The sequence below is a fragment of the Arabidopsis thaliana genome, chromosome 2, assembly GCF_000001735.4.
Source record: "Arabidopsis thaliana chromosome 2, partial sequence".
Classification (NCBI taxonomy): domain Eukaryota; kingdom Viridiplantae; phylum Streptophyta; class Magnoliopsida; order Brassicales; family Brassicaceae; genus Arabidopsis; species Arabidopsis thaliana.
In genome coordinates, this window is record NC_003071.7 from 16,609,573 (window position 1) to 16,627,215 (window position 17,643).

The 17,643-nt window shown below is 35.9% G+C and overlaps 4 protein-coding genes across 9 annotated transcripts; 2 read left to right on the top strand and 2 right to left on the bottom strand.

The window, feature by feature from the left end:
- Nucleotides 1-224: 224 nt before the first annotated feature.
- On the bottom strand, nucleotides 225-2,982 carry AT2G39805 (Integral membrane Yip1 family protein). Of its 2 annotated transcripts, none has more exons than NM_179991.3 (6): nucleotides 2,728-2,982; nucleotides 2,197-2,254; nucleotides 2,017-2,097; nucleotides 1,661-1,826; nucleotides 1,057-1,330; nucleotides 225-838 (listed from the first exon to the last, which is right to left on the bottom strand). In NM_179991.3, exons 1-6 carry the CDS (start codon nucleotides 2,779-2,781, stop codon nucleotides 644-646), a joined length of 828 nt encoding a protein of 275 aa, NP_850322.1. In that variant the 5' UTR covers nucleotides 2,782-2,982; the 3' UTR covers nucleotides 225-643. The 2 variants fall into 2 exon arrangements, with proteins under 2 accessions (NP_850322.1, NP_001078024.1); NM_001084555.2 differs by having other exon boundaries at nucleotides 327-838; nucleotides 1,661-1,829.
- Nucleotides 2,983-3,204: 222 nt separating this feature from the next.
- Nucleotides 3,205-8,550, top strand: HOS1 (ubiquitin-protein ligase). 2 transcript variants are annotated; one of them, NM_001336798.1, is made up of 11 exons: nucleotides 3,222-3,458; nucleotides 3,595-3,985; nucleotides 4,271-4,405; nucleotides 4,496-4,671; nucleotides 5,160-5,561; nucleotides 5,680-5,838; nucleotides 5,943-6,434; nucleotides 6,853-6,990; nucleotides 7,205-7,636; nucleotides 7,716-7,842; nucleotides 8,068-8,485. In NM_001336798.1, the coding sequence occupies exons 1-10, from the start codon at nucleotides 3,369-3,371 to the stop codon at nucleotides 7,716-7,718; spliced, it is 2,418 nt and encodes an 805-aa protein (NP_001324757.1). In that variant the 5' UTR covers nucleotides 3,222-3,368; the 3' UTR covers nucleotides 7,719-7,842; nucleotides 8,068-8,485. The 2 variants fall into 2 exon arrangements, with proteins under 2 accessions (NP_181511.3, NP_001324757.1); NM_129540.5 differs by having other exon boundaries at nucleotides 3,205-3,458; nucleotides 7,205-7,842; nucleotides 8,068-8,550.
- A 103-nt stretch (nucleotides 8,551-8,653) lies between these two features.
- Nucleotides 8,654-10,178, top strand: eIF6B (Translation initiation factor IF6). The gene is made up of 6 exons (NM_129541.3): nucleotides 8,654-8,727; nucleotides 8,867-8,896; nucleotides 8,992-9,094; nucleotides 9,201-9,331; nucleotides 9,417-9,658; nucleotides 9,763-10,178. Exons 2-6 carry the CDS (start codon nucleotides 8,887-8,889, stop codon nucleotides 10,018-10,020), a joined length of 744 nt encoding a protein of 247 aa, NP_181512.1. The 5' UTR covers nucleotides 8,654-8,727; nucleotides 8,867-8,886; the 3' UTR covers nucleotides 10,021-10,178.
- DAR2 (DA1-related protein 2) lies at nucleotides 10,171-14,578 on the bottom strand. 4 transcript variants are annotated; one of them, NM_001336800.1, is made up of 12 exons: nucleotides 13,996-14,578; nucleotides 13,762-13,916; nucleotides 12,858-12,945; nucleotides 12,621-12,738; nucleotides 12,211-12,331; nucleotides 12,012-12,095; nucleotides 11,808-11,927; nucleotides 11,494-11,706; nucleotides 11,337-11,399; nucleotides 11,132-11,247; nucleotides 10,993-11,051; nucleotides 10,171-10,709 (listed from the first exon to the last, which is right to left on the bottom strand). In NM_001336800.1, the coding sequence occupies exons 1-12, from the start codon at nucleotides 14,084-14,086 to the stop codon at nucleotides 10,378-10,380; spliced, it is 1,560 nt and encodes a 519-aa protein (NP_001324811.1). In that variant the 5' UTR covers nucleotides 14,087-14,578; the 3' UTR covers nucleotides 10,171-10,377. The 4 variants fall into 4 exon arrangements, with proteins under 4 accessions (NP_001324811.1, NP_001324813.1, NP_181513.3 ...); NM_001336799.1 differs by having other exon boundaries at nucleotides 10,984-11,051; nucleotides 13,735-13,916; NM_129542.5 differs by having other exon boundaries at nucleotides 10,177-10,709; nucleotides 13,735-13,916; nucleotides 13,996-14,465.
- Nucleotides 14,579-17,643: the final 3,065 nt, after the last annotated feature.

Here is a 17,643-nt window from a genome sequence, read left to right on the forward strand (position 1 = left end):
AAAGTCTGAGGATTCTTGTTGTAAGTGCTGGTGATGTTTCTTAAGAACAAATCAATTATAACTTATTAGCGAGTAAGATTGACCTGTAAATCGAGTCTGTTCATAAATGATAAATCTCGCAGATACTTTATCCATTTTTTTATTCAAAGGAGAAATAAAGATAATTCACAGGTTATCTAATGTGACATTTTGGCTTTTTTCTTTCATACTTCACATGCTCTGTACTCAAAAAAGGTTTATACTTTTATAGTCCATTCTGTGATATCTTCTGCCACATTCAAAAGACTACAAAATGTACCAAAAGATACAGAATCATAACTCAACACTCTCCTCCACTCTTCACAAAAGAGAGTAAATTGCAATAAATCTTGAAAACTTCCTTTTTTTCTTTTATATATTTTTACTCCATAAGCAAAATAAGTGGTAGCAAACAAAACCAAAAAATGAAAAAACACAATCGTTACAAGCAACGATGAAAATCCGCCAGTAAAAACGAAACCGAATGATTTAGCGGATATGTTCCTTCTTCTACTTTGTGGGTTTCATTTTCTGGTAACGACATTCTTAGTTCTACCGCAGCACATCAAAATCTAAAGGTTTTTACATATATATGTTTTGTCTGGTGTTGACCGTCTCATGGAGATTAAGGAAAGAACCAGACCTTGATGAAGATTGAAAGAACCATTTGCAGACCAAATGCTGCAGCCATTACAACCGTGATATCATTGTTCGTCTCGAGGTAAGACCGTAGATTCAGGGCAACAAAACACGATGATGCACTACCAGCTAAGAGTATAATCACCCATCTCAGAAACTCTACTGGAATAAGCAATGGAAGCTGCAAAATAGAACATCCTGAGTGTTATTATGCTTAAACAGTATGAAGTATAAAGTTGTGATATCAAGTTAGGTTGATTTATGTCATTGTACATGGTCATTGAAAGTGAAGTTACCAAACCATTGTGTATCAAGTATATGCATTTGTCTTTAGTGTTACTGATCATCAATTGATTAATTTTAACAGCAAAAGAGACCGAAGTTACTGAAGATACTTACAGAGGTTGGAACGAAAATGAAGAGAGAGTATCCCCAAAGGCACCAGAATCTTAGAAGATCAGCTTTGGACCCCATATAACGGAGTGCAAAATAAAATCCCAGAGGCACAATTATTGCATATCCATATATTATAGATGCTGCCAAATTCATATAGTTCACATCAAAGATCCAAGGAGCATTACTGTCGGTTCGTTTCTTCACGAGATATGTAGCACAATTTCCGAGAGAAGCAAGCACAAACACAAGCGTAGTGCAGATCCAGACAAGTCCATACCTAACAGAAGCACACACGAGTCATTAATCAAGAATAATTTGTGAAAGGCCTAGCTTTTAGCCAATCTTTAGAGGATAACATATTATGATGCTTTCTGTTCATTTGTCCAAGAGAAAATGAGGATATTTTAATCAATCGCCTGAAGTAACATAGGAGTAAATGAATAGCAAGATCATGCTTTCGGAAAGGTGCAGAAGATAACACTTAGAACGGTAACAAATTAACGGCATGACTGAGCAATGGACCGATTAAAGAAATTCGAAAGAACTCTCTCATGGTAAGTACAATCACCAAGAAGAGTGAAGGAGAAAAAGGCATTAAAAGACTTACAAATCAGGGTTTGCATCAATCTTGTTGAAAAAATCTCCACTAGTAGGATATAAAGAGCTCATTAATCTGTTCAAAACAACGTCCGTGTCCACGTCGAAGTATTGGGTATATGAGTAGACATTAAAAAAGCCCTTCCAGTTGTTTGATGGCTGTTGTGCTGGTCCTTCTACTGGAGCAGATAAGATATATCACCATATAAGACAGAACAAGGTGAAAACAAAGGTATATAGGATCTTGACATCCATAAGAAAAACGAGGTTGACTCACACAAGTATTCTTTCAACCATTGTACTGATTCATGGTGACTACAGATAAAAATATCTCCTAAAAAAGGAATCTAAAAGGAGCATATATACCTGTTGGGCTCTCAAGAGTTTGATAACCCTTTGTATTGTTTCCTAGATTCGGTGGAAATATTTGCATGCTTGCAGAAGGGCCTGCAATAATGCAGAAGACATACAACACTCAATGTCTTTCACTACCGGAAAAGTTCTTTGCAAAAGATAATTCAAGCAGAAACTAGCAAAAGAACACACCTTCATTGACGCTTGCTATTGGTACATTTGTGCTTCTCTTGTCGTCGCTGATCACAGCCTAAGAATACAGATGTTTGTATCAGACATAATAACACGGGGATAGTCAATCCATTCACTCAAAACATTTATCTTAGCGGATTCAATCCAAAATGAAGCTATCATGCAAGCATTTAAACTCAAATACAGTTTTGTTTTTCATACGAATTGTCTCCTAAAATGGTGAAAAAACTTAAATAAAACGCCTTAACAAATATAGAAACCCAGAAATGCAAATAAGGAAATCGTCCATTGTTCTATGAGTGTGAAGACTTTAGGCATCATCGTGGACGCGAAAAAATATGACAAAAAAATCTGAAAAGTTTCAAAATTCTACTTCCTAATGTAACACTTGAGACAGAACAACAAACAAAATGATGGCATGAACAAAAAACGTTAATTTTCCCTTCACACAAACAAGGATCATAGAAAAACTCAATCAAAGAGCTTATTGATGGTGAAATGAAAGAAGCAATAGATGTAATATAGACTTACCGGAACTGAACCAAGCAAATGGCTTGATTGTAGATTAGCGAACGACTCATCCATCGATCAAAGAGAAAAAGATATCAAAGAAAAACTTAGAAGATAGGTTCTTCTAATCTCATTCAAAAATCGATAAGATCGGAAAAAAGGTCGTCCCTTTTTCTGAATTTTTAAGGTTTCTGGGTTTGCTTCTCCTCCTCCGTCGTCGTGGAAGCAATTGGGAAAGGAAGAGAAACTAAAGAAAGAACGATCCACGCGCTTTCTTAGCAAGTCGGTAAAACACGCGCTGTTCACTTTCGGACACGTGATTTGCCGACTTGGGCCCAGACAATCACAAGATTCACACAAGACTTCAAAAACAAAGGCCCATATTTAAATTTTGACCCGAATCGTGATTTGCCGACTTGGGCCCAGACAATCACAAGATTCACACAAGACTTCAAAAAGAAAGGCCCATATTTAAAATTTGACCCGAATTAAACAATCCGACTTGACCCGTTTGAGGAGAAATTCACTCAACAGTGTTTCCTCTCTTCGTCTTCCCTCCCGAGAAAGCTCAACGGAGCCCTAGACTGGTTTTATCACTCTCGCCAACACCAACCACGCTTTTTCTCTCTTTACCTCCATTTTTGTATTCGTCACCGGAGTAGATGGATACGAGAGAAATCAACGGTTTTGCCTCCGCCGCGAGATCGATATCTCTTCCTACGCAGCCTAATTACAGTAGCAAGCCTGTTCAGGTTCTTCCGCTTTATACCTTTTTATTTCTCCACTGAATTAGTTTAGCTCAGGTCTTAGGATTTCTAGGTTCAGCTTAAAAAAATGGGTTTTGCAGAGCTTAGAGTTAATTTCGAATTTATTGTTTGTAACTTACAGGAGGCGTTGAAACATTTGGCATCTATAAACCTCAGAGAATTATGTAATGAGGCAAAAGTTGAGCGATGTCGTGCAACAAGAGACTTAGCTAGCTGTGGAAGATTTGTGAACTATGTGTTGAATCCATGTGGTCATGCCTCCTTGTGCACAGAGTGTTGTCAGAGGTGTGATGTTTGTCCTATCTGTAGAAGTACGCTACCAAAATTTGGAGATAGACTTAGGCTTCGTCTCTATTATGAGTGTGTTGAAGCTGGTTTGATTTCCCGAACACATGAAGAGGCGTCACAGGATTCGGATGAGGATGAACATCAATTGGCAGCTGATGTTCATCGCCTTTATTCTCTGTTTGATGTTGCTATGAACAATAATTTGATCTCGGTGGTTTGCCATTGTATCCTTCAGTTGCATTTATGCTTGGTGTCTGATATATGCATTTAGTCTTTTAGTTTCCTGTTTGATACTTTCATGAATTTCTTTTAGATTCGTATGCTTGTGCTATTAGGAACTGTGTTTATATGGGGAGTTTTGTACTGATAGGTTCATGTATTTTTAGGTAGTTCTTGTTTCATGCTTGTCTCTGTTGGGCGAAATGTGCATAGTGTTTTTGTCATTCATTCTCTAAGAGGTATTTTATGTTGGATGCATAGTTGACATCTCCTTGACAGAAAATTAATAGATATCACCAATGTCTGTATGGATGAGACAGCTGTATCTAGTGATCCGGTCATTGCTTTCTTGCTGGATGAAGTTGTTGTCAAGGATTGGGTCAAGCGTACATTCCGGAGCACCTTAGCTGAACTTCAAGAAATCTGTATCCTTTTAGCTGTTAATATTTTTATGTTTCTTAAGACTGTATATTTGTGCACCGTAAGGTCTGTCTATCTTTAATATTGGCCCTCAGATAATCTTGAAACAAAAGAGATGCAAGCGTGGTTAGATAAACTCCTAAGGTGTTCCAAACAGGTGGCTGGCATATGTAGTGTGCTCGAAGTTATGGAATCAGCTTTTAAGGGTTCTGTGTCACCTCAGCTTCAAGATGTGCAGACGCTGAGAGAGAACATTGGTAAAACAAAGCAGGTCAGCCATGATTTCATTTCATTGATATCCAAACAGTTTTGCAAAAGTATGCTTAAATAACTCTCTTTATCCCCCTTAGAAATATCCGTTGTACATTGAAGTTTCCTACGTGCATTAATGTTTAGTTTGCCTCTGTCATAGAATGAGTTACTTGTTTTGTATACGGCTTGCAGTAAAGTTTGTACTGTAAAAGCTTTGCATTTAGATGTATGAAAGGCACGATAATGGTCTTCCATCATCAGCTTGGATCTGATTTTCTATCCCTAGCTTTGTGACTTTATTCTTCTTTTCTTTTTTAATGTCATTGCATATTAGTGAATGTAGATGGGGTATATGTAACCTATCTTTATATGACATACTGAATAGTAAATGAGTATAACCTTATGGCTTCTGACCAGAGAGTGTTTTAAATAGATCAGCTCTTTAGCTATTGGTGCAAGATCACTGAGCTTACGTGTGCTTACCCTATTCTTTTTATTTTATTTCAGCATTTGGACATAATGGTCTGGTGCATCAGACATGGATTTCTGGATGATGTGAGGTCTCGATATTCGAATTTCACATCGTGGAATGCACTGGTAGGGGAAAGAAAATCAAATGCAGTTAAGCGTGCATGGCCTGATGCTGTAGACCAGTCTTCAGATTGCAGTGTACAGAGTGCTTCCCTCTTTATTGAGGATGCTTTAGAAAATCTTGAGAGAGAGCCAGAATACAGTCAGGAAATAGGTGCCGACCTAGAAGTTGGACGTTTACAGAAGGATAAGAGATCATTTCTTAGGTCCAAAATAGAGGGAACTTCAGGATCTTATCCATTTGAGAATCTTAGAACTGCTGCTGACATGCTCTTTTTACATGGCGGTTCAGATTTGGTTGTTGCGAAGCAAGCAATTGTATCCTTTTGTCATCGCCTAGTTTCACATTACATTGCACTTTACTTTTAATGAATACTTGAATCAGGAAACATTCCCATGTTTTTCCTTTACGCTGGTTTCCTTAACCAGAAGATAGTTTCTTTACTACCTGTTTGATCGGCATTGGACTACCCCTGAAAAATATTGGAAGCACACTATAGATGATTTTGCTGCTACGTTTGGCATAACGAGGCATTCATTGCTGGAGTCTTTTGTATTTTATCTTCTCGATGATCACTCAGAGGAGGCACTCCAGGTATCTTTTGGCATTCCCAAGGAAAACTTATAGAAACGTGTATTTTATTGTGCCATACATTTATTAATTGGTGTAGCTTACAAACTTTCCAAATTATATTTCAGGAAGCTTGTAGGATTCTACCTGAAATATGCGGTCCAGAAACCTACCCCAAAGTTGCGCAAGTCCTGTTAGAAAGGGATAACCCTGAAACAGCTCTTATGGTCTTGCGTTGGTCTGGTCGTGATGGTGTATCAGAATTGGTTTCAATTGGTGAAGCTGTCACAGCTCTTCGTGTGAGAGTGGAATGTGGTCTTTTGAGTGAAGCATTCACATACCAAAGGACACTCTGCTTGAAAGTAAAGGAAAATAATTTGAAAAATGGAGCTGTGAAACATGCGTCTGATGATCTAGACATCTGGAGTTGGACGGAATGGATGGAGATACTTGTCAATGAATTCTGCTGTCTTTCTATTCGGAGAAACTTGGTTGATCGAATCATTGAGTTACCGTGGAACCCAGATGAGGAGAAATATCTGCACAGATGCTTATTAGATTCGGCAACTGATGACCCCTCATCAGCTGTGGGTAGTCTCTTGGTTGTCTTTTATCTTCAGGTAAGTAATTATATTTTCAAACTTTAAATAACTTCACTTGAACAATGGGCTGAGAATTGTTTTTCAGAACGAGAATAGCTTTAGCAACAGGCAAATAGATATTTAGACAGCAGCTTAAACCTCCCGAGCTTTAAGCTACATATTGAAAATTTTAATAAGGGATCTCAATGATGGCTCTGTATAGAATTAGCTCATTCTATAGAGACTGGTATATGTTCTCGTATTTGATGTGTGGCTTCAACAATCTTTTATAATTCGAGCTTGGTGTAGTCTGGGATGTTGGTTAACAAGCATGAAATTATTTGAACAACCAGGGAAACTGCATCACTATAGACCATGCTTATTTTCTGGAAAGTTATTATCTTTTGTATATGGTCTTTCTTTGACTAGAAATTACTGGTTGTTCACATTGCTGCAGCGCTACCGTTACATCCAGGCATACCAAGTCGATCTTAGGCTTCAGAAAATCGAAGAGGCTTTCGTATCCGACAATCAAATTGGGGAAGAAGTTATGTTCAGAATGCGATCACAGAGTCATTGGAGAAAAGAGTTAGTTGTAAGTATTTCAGCCAACTTTCCATGTACAAGTGGATCCTTCCATAGTTCCTTGTTAAAGGCTACATCCTCACATTTGCGTTTTAGTGCTTAATAACCTGTTGATGCTTGCAGGATTGTCTAGTATTCTGAAACTTGAATGTACAATATTACTTGATACTGGCTTTTTTTAACTGGACATTTAAACCTCCCGTGTCTCTGCTCCTTTGAAACAGGATAGAGCCATAGATATACTTCCAGTAATTCAGCAGCAGCAAGTTAGATCTGGACAATTTTCTGAGATGGAAGATGCCTCTGAAGGAGCAAAAAAATCTGATCTTCCTGATGCACCTGACATGATTACTTCTTCAGTTCCCTTTGCCACTACTAATTCCGTTTTTCTCCAAAGTGCTAACAATGCCAGAGCTAGAGAGCCAGTGGCTAATAATGGCAGTCCTTTTCAACCTGGTCATATGATAGGAAACGCGTCCCATGATCTTTCACATGGAAGGTTATTTACAAACGCAAATAGAGGACAAAAGAGTGAAGTTAGAAGCGTAACCAAGAATCTGAAATTCGGTGAAATGTCAACTCCGTTCAAAGATCTAAATAGAGCTCGTGGGAACAGCCAGCTCCAAGGGAAAAGGACTGAAGAATCCTCTCCAGAAGTAAATGTTGATAGATACATAGAGAATAATATGAGCTCTCCTTATCTCCGCCGAATCACAGCTAACAATCCCGTGACAGTGAAATCTAGCAGCAACCATCTCAATGGATCTTCACAGAAACCGGAATCCACCTTTTTTGGCACAAGGATGCAACCAGACAAAGATAACTTTGTTGATTTGGATGATCCAATGGACATGTCTTCGAGGTATTCCTCTCTTCTTTATCTCTTAGCCATTTGTTCCTTTCTGAATCGTGCCATTAAAGTAGAGGACACTGGTATTGTTTGGTATAAAACTATTGTTACCGTTTGGTTTGAAAATAAAGTCCAGTTTGGTTTCAGTCTAAGGAACTTTGTTTGGTTCTTATGTCCACGGCTTTTAGTCTTATATTGGATGAGCTACATATCAATTGTGTGTATTATGAATTGCAGCTTAAAGGACAACAACAACAATGTCTTGGCCACGGAGAGCAGAAATAACAGTGGTGGATTGAGATGGCGGTCAGATGAAACAAGCGATGACGAAGATGAACTGACTAGTTTTGGTTCCATGCCGGTGAAGGGAAGGAGGAGACGTAGATTCGCAGCAAGATGAAATGAAACAAACACTCGAAAAGACCATCATCAATTATGTTTAAAGCATAGAGAAAGAGAGAGAGAGGTAGAGCAAGTTGTGTAAAGAGGGGAGAGAGACTGTTACAGTGAGCGTTGTTCTCCTGTTATTTTTTGTGCTGAATTTTGTGTATTTCTTCTCTAGTCTACCTTTTTTGGACAGTTATTTTAAAGATATCATTGTGATGAGCGGAGTGATATTATTATTATGAGTATGTTTAATTTCTTATATTGGTGCAGCTGATTGTTGAATCGTAGAAGTTATAACAACACATTGAGATTAAATCATTTTCTTTTTACATTCACAATTTCCTCTCAAAATTTTAATTTTTAACTTTTTTATTATTTACCAAAACTAATAAATGGAAATAAGTAGCATAAGCTTGTTCCAAGTTTCTGATATATAAATAGGGTTTTCGGAAGAGAGAATAGGGTCTCTTCCTATCGTTCCGTCACTTTTTGTTCCGATTTGTCGACAAGGTAAACCTTAAAACTAAATCTTTCAATATAGCATAACCAATGATCCGAAAACCTAAATCTTTCATTCTCTGTTTCTGCCTTGGATCTGTATTGAAATTCATAATCTCATATTAGGTTTTCGTGTTACTTAATTCCGCAGGTGTTTGTTGGATCCATATCATGGCGACTCGTGAGTTTCCCTTAAGCTTTAGCTTTTTATACGATGCTTTCTTTTCAAGTTGCTTACAGGATTGTTCTTTTTTTTTCTGTTCTTGTTTTTGGCAGGTCTTCAATATGATAACAATAATTGCGAAATTGGTGTCTTTTCCAAACTCACAAATGCTTATTGTCTCGTTTCCGCAACATCTGCCTCCGCAAACTTCTTCACGTATATATACATACATACACTCTTGAGTCTTCACATTGTCTAATTAAGTTTTCACGTACAAGTTTGGTTTTTCTATGACTTGTAATTTTAATTAATTTATTTGTAGTGGTTATGAGTCGAAGTTAAAAGGTGTTATCCCAATTGTTACTACTTCCATAGGAGGATCAGGGACTATTGGTAGTCTATGTGTCGGAAACAAAAACGGACTTCTTCTGTCTCACACCATTACAGACCAAGGTGATTTGGTTTCCACTATTCCAAGTTCATATAGTTATTGTAATAATCTTTTTATTAATTAGGGACTATTTTATAATGTGAACAGAGCTTCAACATTTGAGAGATAGTTTGCCTGATGAAGTTGTAGTCCAACGAATTGAAGAACCTATATGTGCACTTGGAAACGCTATAGCTTGCAATGACTATGTCGCGCTTGTGCATCCAAAGCTCGAGAAAGACACCGAAGAGATAATAAGTGATGTTCTTGGTGTTGAAGTTTATCGCCAAACCATTGCGAATAACGAACTTGTGGGAAGTTATTGTTCTTTATCCAATAATGGTGGAATGGTTAGTAGACAACTATATAAAAAACACCCATTCTTTTGGTTCGTCTTTGTTTTGTGGCATTTGTCTCACTAGAAAATCACCTGACTAGCTAATATGATGTACAGGTTCACTCAAATACCAACGTGGAAGAAATGGTCGAGCTAGCGAATCTTGTTCAGGTGCCTTTGGTTGCAGGAACCGTGAACCGTGGCAGCCAAGTTATATCCGCGGGTTTGACTGTGAACGATTGGACCGCTTTCTGTGGGTCAGATACTACTGCAGTAGAGCTCTCTGTTGTTAACAATATCTTCAAACTAGTCCAATCTCAGCCTGATTTCGTCGGTAGTGAAATGAGGAAGTCTTTGATCGATACCTATGTCTAACGCTTTCTTGTTTTCTTTTTTTACTGTTTATGCCAAAATGTGTTCAAGGAGCTGCTCTTTATGACTTGGTTTTAAGTAGTAATTTCTTCTTGTTCCAGTTTAAGATTTTGGAAACATATTGATTATCATTCATCAGCAATTTCTTTGGTCTTTCTTTGGAAATAAAGCCTTTTTTTTTGTTATTAGTATTCAGTCATTGTTCTTATAAAATCTCCAAGCAACAAATATCCCCATTCAAAATCCAAGGGGAGATAAAGTCTGTCTTGAGATTCTATTTAAAGTTAACACAAACGCTGTGTGATCCATCAAATCCAAATCAAGAACATATAGCAAGATGACACATAACATTAAATCTGATCACAAAGGAAAAGTTCCAGTTAAGCGGATATGATCGAGTGTTCGACGAAGACCGTACTTACAAGCCGCTGCATTTGCTGCCCTGAAACCTCCTCCATAAGCTGGAGACGCATCATGAGCTATCTGATGTTTAAAGAACTCTCCAAGTTTCTTCTCCACGTTTGATTTTCCTCCTTTCTTGTTCGAGAAGGATGATGATGATGATGTGGCCACCGATGATGTTGAAGGCAAGTTTCTTGTTGAAGGATCTGAGAGAACTTCAGATTCAAGCCACATGTAAGAGAGGACTTGGCAGATTCCTTCCTCTACCTCAGGGTTAAGGTTCCTAAACCCTAATAGAAACAAGAAATCAAAAGAATTTAAGATGCTGATAGTTATAGTTAACAAAACAGATGTAGCATATAACACAAAATCATATTAATGTTAACTAACAAAAAAAAAAAACGAACAACCGTAAACCTAGTTTTCCCCTCCTCCTACTTTTCGTGTAAGACAAGAAAGTGATTGAAAATTACTTTATACTAAGGTGACCACTTAGGTTTTGATATTAAATAATGACTCTTAACAGATTGATTAATACATGTGTGACCTCCAAATAAATCTTACAGTATGTACCATTAAGCCTTAGCCATCCATGCATGAGCTCATGGGCGAGAATTGCTCCGGTCAGTAATCTTCATCCACAAAAGTGATTAGGTTAGTAGTCATTTACTGTCGAAAAGGGAATTTGAGAATTGAGTGAGTAGTGTAGTACCGCGGGAGCCCGTAAAGAACTAGAATCGCTGTGACTTCACATTTGCGTGTAAGCCTTTGAGGCTGAGTTCTCATACCAACAAGACGGTGAGCACCAAGTCTCGGTCTTCTAAGAACCTGTGAAGAACCAAAAAATAAAAAACAGAGCAAAATAAAATTACTGTTTAGAATCAAAATTTCAAGTAACTTTCCAGGAAGAGACATACACTTGTAACTGTTTGTTCTTCAGACAAGCATAAACCTCTTGTCTCAGGCATGTGATGGTATCCCTGTGAAACATACAGATATATCTAGGATTAACTCTTATTGTATTCTGAGAGAAACTATAACAAAAATGGTTATGTATAAGCTAAAAGATATTACGTTTTTCTCTCCTACGATAGCATCATTGAGAGCTTCTCTTTGAACAAGAAGCATAGGAATCTGTTGATCAAGTTTCATGTACATTCCTTCGTAATAGTCTCTTATAGCGTGGTAAAGCGGTTGACATTCTCCAGTATCGGTTATCGCGGTTTCCATACATTCTAAACACAAACTTCTCCCATCCTCTAACGTGTAATATCTCACATCCCATGACTACATGATCACAACATAGAAAGAAAAAAACACAATTAATTTGCTAAAAAAGAATAGATATGGACTTATCATCAATAGTTAAATTATTTGTATTTGATTACCTCCAAACGTTCGCAGCTACAACAACGAGCAGTTTTATCATATTCGTGAGACGGGCAATACTTTTGGTTCCAAAACGGATGGCATCGATACTCGATCAAGCCAGCATCATTAGTTGGTATCTGAGGAGAGAATATGGAATTGGAACTAATATAAAAATATATGATGTTTAAAAAAAATTTCAAGGTGATTGTAACGTTGCTTACAAAATGGTGACAAACTTCGCATTTGGGATGAGTAAGCTCTTTGAAACAAAGCTTATGATAGGGTTTGGTTCCTGACAGAGAGAACTTGAATCAAGAGAGAAGACAAAACACACAACCTTAGTCACTTCAGAAGGACATTAACACAAATTAAGAGTATATTGATTATTATATATATATATATGTGTGCATATATGTATACCTCATGCTCAGTGATAGCATAACCACAAGAATGGCAACGGAAGCATTCAGGATGAAAGAATGTGCCCATGCATCCTAGATAGTTCCCCGATCCAATATCGCTATTGCAACCGCCACATATTCTGCTAAAAATCACGTAAACCACGTTACCAATGTGCACTTGGAAATGGCTGCAAAATAAATTATATTCTCTACGATAGTTGATCATGAAATCAAGTTTCAAGAAATGAAAATATTAAGTTTGTTTCCATAATTTGCAATGTCACGATTAAAAGTTCGAACCAAGGTTTATTTGGAAATTCGTGACGTAGGTATTTTTGAAATAATGCTACAATAAACAGCTTATTTTTATTTTACTTTTGATAGGAATATTTTTTTTTTGTTTCACTATGAGAATGTGTTTTGTTGTACCTTTGTCTTCGTCTATATTGATAGGAAGGCTCATAAGGTGGAATGAAAGATGATGGATTCAAGCCACCGTGAAAAGGCCTTGGAAAATCTCGGTTGTTATCCATAGACCAACCATACCCTGCACGATTTATTTCATAATTAAAATTCATTCTCTAATGCAATAGAAATAACGTTTTTAACCAACTTCAATTTTTTTTGCTAACAAATACTTTAATTCATGAAAGTAGATAGAAATACCATGTGGGCGCTTCGTGTTGTCAGCTAGAGAAAGTGAAATTGAACGGTCGAGTTCTTCTTTGTCCCGTGCACCTCTTGACCGATCATCCTGTGATTCGTTTATTCGTTGACATGACCATTAAAAAAATATTGAAATGGCATCAAGAAAATAGTTGATGAAACAAATTAGCATATTTCAGATAAAAATAATTTTCCACCACCATGCATAAGGGTATCAAAACAGGTTGACAAAAAAAAAAAGGTATCAAAATAGGCCACCTCAGTTTATCTATTTCATTCATGGATTAAAATTATATTCCTAACCACAATGAGCTAGGTAGTTCATTTTAACTTTTAAAAGTTGAAATATTTTGATTATACAGAATTAAGAAATAAATCTTAATAAACAATCAAATTAAAGCATATAATAATATAGTAATTATGTAACTTTGGAATCTAATCGAATAATACATGAAAATGAATCGAAAATATCTCAACTTCGGCCACTAATAAATACTCCTTATTGAACCAACCTTATAAACCATTTTCTACCTATTTTTGTTATCCCTAATAGTGCTCAAGGCCACATTGTCACATCATCTCAATTTGAGCATCAAAACCCAACGAGACTCATGACAACAATAAAATACAAAATGGACCGACTCATTCAAAGATGTGACAATTTTACAGAATGTACATGACCCATGTTATTTGTTTCAAACAACTCGAGCAAAAAAAAAAAAAGTAAAACAGTAGTGTATGTTCACATGTCTTCTGTATATTGCTTTTAATATGAAAAATCACATGTCTATAGTATTTGTGTGTAGATTAAAATAGAAATATTTTTTCAAAGAAAAGATGTTTCAAATTAAACGAGTATAATTAAGAAAATAATTACCAAAGAAGAAGGAGGTAGAGGAAAGACCATATTCTCGTCTTCTTGAAACTGAGGAGGATGATGATTAGTGTGAGCACCACTACCACCACCATTCGAGCCACTCTTGAAAAGTTTACTCACCCATTTCATCAACTTCCATTTCTTATCTCTATACGTTGACGAAGATGACGACCCAACTTCCCCTGTAATCATCAAAACGTTAGGTTTACGCTTTTAATATTTAGTCTCAAGAATAGAATTTGGTAAGAAAAGAAAACACACCGAAGATGCAAGGATTGGAGATATGGCTGACACGAGCAACACCGTAGGAAGAAGAAGGAGAAGAAGAAGAGGAAGAGGAAGAAGAATCCATGAGGATGGAAAAATGGCCCCCACGTGATTAAATATACTTGAAAACGTGTGAGTAAAGCGAAAACGACGGCCGGAGAGAGAAGCAAAGAAGAGAAGAGGAGGAGGAAGAAGAAGGAAGAGGGGAGAAGAAGAAGAAGTTATAAGTCATTACAATTTGTTATTAGAGAATGAAAACATAAATGAAAAGAGAAGAAAGAAAGAGAGAATCTTTGCAGAAGAGATCGGGCAAAAAAAAATTAAAAGAGAAAAAGAAAAGGAAGAGATGCTTAGCTTCTGAAAGGAAAGGAACAGAGAGAAAGAGATGTTTTTTTAAGAGAATATTTTTGTCTTTTTGGTTTTTGCTGAGGCGGAAGAATCCTTCAAGCAACGGTGTGGGGAGGAGGAAGATAGTTGAAACCTTTTAAGCTTCTCTCTTTTTACACTTTATTTTTTTTTTTTTTGTTGGGGAGAAAAACCAAAAAGTTAGATTTGTAAACGAAAGCAAAAAAAAATTCTTCTTTTTGGGTTTTGATGGAGACGCTCGTTCCATCGGCTCTAACTATTTGCCTTTAAACTTTGGTTTTGTTAAATTTTCCTTGTTTTTGTTTTTATGGTCTCATACCCTCACCGAGTTTTTAATGAATCTATAGCTACATTGAAGATATGTCATTTTATTTTTTAACTAAAACTTTAGTTTCAAAATTTGTATGATTCTTGTAATTGTTTTTGGGTTTCAAATATCCGACTCATGAATCCATGAGAAGTAGTATAACAATGTTTGCACTATACATAATATGGGCGTATTAACAAAGGTCATACTCTAATACACGATAAAGATGCGCTTTTGCAACGTTACCACAGACAACTTTATAATGGGAATTAAGCTTTTATGACATTACAAACGACGGACCAATAATAATATTGTTATTTATAATTTGAGGCATCAATCTATAGGAAGGTCGTGACCGGTGATGACGCAGCAAAGGTGAAAGAGAGGCTTCAAAGTGGAATCAGACACCCAATTTTTACAGAACAAAAGCCTAACCTATTGTCATGTTTAAGTTCTTTCTTTCGATTAAATTACCTTTTTTTTGGGATCAAATTAATATTTTGGGTTAAAGACAGCATCAGATCAAATCTAGCTTTTTTCAGCAACAGTTTCCACCTTGAGATCTGACCATTTCTTTATCAACTTGCTAAAGTCGATCTCTGTATGGACGATCCATAACTTATTTTCTATTAAGGCTGCTTGTTTTTGGGAATTCTCATTTAAAGAAAATGCTTATCTTTTCTTTTTTCTTGTCAAGTTATATATTTTATCTTAAGTATCTATACCCCCAAAGATGTTTACTTATTTTTCATCATGAAAATGTTAAAACATTTTAAGCATTTGCGTTAGTTTCCTATTACATCATTATATTCCTCAGTTAATCTTACAATTTTTTTTGTGAATGTAATTAATCTTACAATTTAAAATGTCTGAACAAATGTATTTGTTCTAGACTTCTAGTTCAACAAGTATTTATTTCTTGTTAAGAATGACTTTTTAAACGATCAATCTTTTTTTATTTTTGGTAACATAAAAACGATCAATCTTATTGAAACTTTCCTACACATGGATCAAGTTGTATTAGTCTGATACAATTATTGTAACAAAATAAAGTATATATATATAGCGAAGAATTTAGCTGAGTTTGAGTAGCCGATGCAAAAATGCTGCATATGTCTTTATTCCTTTAATCACCTAAAATACAAGAATTTACTTTCTCTTATCTCATGCATGAGACATCTTATCCAAGTTGTTATAAATCTCTAACTTTGTATCTGTAAAGATTTTTGTAGTAAAAAGCCTTGAGAGATGAGAAACGTGGAATTGAGTTGGAAAGAATGACTCAAAACCTTTACAATATTCACCCAAAAAAAAAGAGAACTTTATGATCGTAAAGAAAAGAAAGGAAAAGAAAAGAGACGACTATTTTCCATTGCATTGATGGGCTCTTTCAAGCCTCAACATACGGATCATTCCGACTTAATCCGGTCCATAAAATTTGCATTTGCATGTTTAAACGATATTGACTTTATGACTTTATCAACCAATGTAGGCCACCACTAGAGTACCGTACCTAGAGATGTTAATGATGGGTTAAAATCCACTGGTACCCAAAACACACATAAAATTTTAAGCTCATAGATCTATTTTTTCTGGAAATAAAACACAGGTTTAAAATGGGCTGGGTATCCAAATAAATAAAACACATATGGGTTTACCTCATTGGGTTATGGGTACCCACGATTTTTTTTAAAATCATTTTTCAAGTGAATCAACATTTTTTTGTCAAAAAAGATTTCACATTTTTTTCTCCTAAACCGCGATTTAACAGTTTACCACCAAAAAAAAAATCAACATTTTCCCGCCAAAAAAGACATTCAAAATTTTCCCGCCAAAAACGACAATCAACATTTTCCCGCCAAAACGCAATTCAACATTTTCGTGCCAAAAACGACATTCAACATTTTCCGCCAAAACGCAATTCATCATTTTCCCGCCAAAAACGCGATTCAACATTTTTCCGCCAAAAATGATTTCACATTTTCCCGCCAAAAACGCAATTTAACATTTTCCCGCCAAAAACGACATTCAACATTTTCCGCCAAAAAGATTTCACATTTTTCGGTCAAAAACACAATTTAACATTTTCCCGCCAAAAATGATATTCAACATTTTTCCGCCAAAAACGCAATTTAACATTTTTCCGCCAAAAACGACATTCAACATTTCCGGCCAAGAAAAGGATTTGACATTTTTCCCGCCAAAAACGCAATTTAACATTTTTCCGTCAAAAAACGCAATTTAACATTTTCCCGCCAAAAACGCAATTTAACATTTTTCCCATCAAATATATATGTAATACAAAAAATAAATATAATTTAAAATATATTTATAAGCAAAATATAGATACAACATACATATAATAGTATATTAACAATTAAACATAAATTATAAGAAAATAATAAAAATCAAGTTGGGTACCCACAGGTAGTCTCGGAACAATCAGGTTTTTTCGGGCTTTACCCACTAAATCAAAAATCCATCTGGGTTTTTTAAAGTTGGGTTTTTGGTGGACGGATTTATTTTGGATTCAGGTCGGGCTGGGCTTTTTTACCCACAACAACATCTCTAACCGTACCAATTCATTTTCTATGTAGAATTACATAACTATAGTTTTTCCTTACAAAAAGGATGAAAAAATTCTGGTAAATGATACATTTTGCATCCTTCGTGTTCTTATAAATATACTAAACACATCATTATTCACACAACTATAAGAAGAAAAAAATAGGTACGAAACATTGTTAATAATCCCAAATGATTGATTGAAGTTACCACATTTATTCTTTGAATTACTTGTTAGGTTGATTAGTACACAAAAGTAACACGAACCTACTAAACAACTTGTTAGATCTCATAAACGGCCCATTACCGATTAAGCTAAAGCCCGTTTTGGAATTTCACTAAACGACGTCGTCCTGTATCCCTCATCTTTTCTTCTTTAACTTGTCAGTTATTTTCTCAGTTTC

What these genes read in the sequence shown, in the direction of transcription:
- HOS1 (NM_129540.5), top strand. Translation starts at nt 3,369, where the DNA reads ATGGATACGAGAGAAATCAACGGTTTTGCCTCCGCCGCGAGATCGATA. An exon ending in GATCTCGGTGGTTTGCCATT is followed by an intron (nt 3,986 to 4,270) that starts GTATCCTTCAGT and finishes GAAAATTAATAG; the next exon opens with ATATCACCAATGTCTGTATG. An exon ending in ATTGGAGAAAAGAGTTAGTT is followed by an intron (nt 6,991 to 7,204) that starts GTAAGTATTTCA and finishes CCTTTGAAACAG; the next exon opens with GATAGAGCCATAGATATACT.
- eIF6B (NM_129541.3), top strand. An exon ending in GCCTCCGCAAACTTCTTCAC is followed by an intron (nt 9,095 to 9,200) that starts GTATATATACAT and finishes ATTTATTTGTAG; the next exon opens with TGGTTATGAGTCGAAGTTAA. An exon ending in TCACACCATTACAGACCAAG is followed by an intron (nt 9,332 to 9,416) that starts GTGATTTGGTTT and finishes TAATGTGAACAG; the next exon opens with AGCTTCAACATTTGAGAGAT.
- DAR2 (NM_001336799.1), bottom strand. Translation starts at nt 14,086, where the DNA reads ATGGATTCTTCTTCCTCTTCCTCTTCTTCTTCTCCTTCTTCTTCCTAC. An exon ending in GCGAAGTTTGTCACCATTTT is followed by an intron (nt 11,928 to 12,011) that starts GTAAGCAACGTT and finishes TTCTCTCCTCAG; the next exon opens with ATACCAACTAATGATGCTGG. An exon ending in GTTCTTTACGGGCTCCCGCG is followed by an intron (nt 11,052 to 11,131) that starts GTACTACACTAC and finishes TTGTGGATGAAG; the next exon opens with ATTACTGACCGGAGCAATTC.
- AT2G39805 (NM_001084555.2), bottom strand. Translation starts at nt 2,781, where the DNA reads ATGGATGAGTCGTTCGCTAATCTACAATCAAGCCATTTGCTTGGTTCA. An exon ending in ATTTGCTTGGTTCAGTTCCG is followed by an intron (nt 2,255 to 2,727) that starts GTAAGTCTATAT and finishes CTGTATTCTTAG; the next exon opens with GCTGTGATCAGCGACGACAA. An exon ending in AATAGCAAGCGTCAATGAAG is followed by an intron (nt 2,098 to 2,196) that starts GTGTGTTCTTTT and finishes GCATTATTGCAG; the next exon opens with GCCCTTCTGCAAGCATGCAA.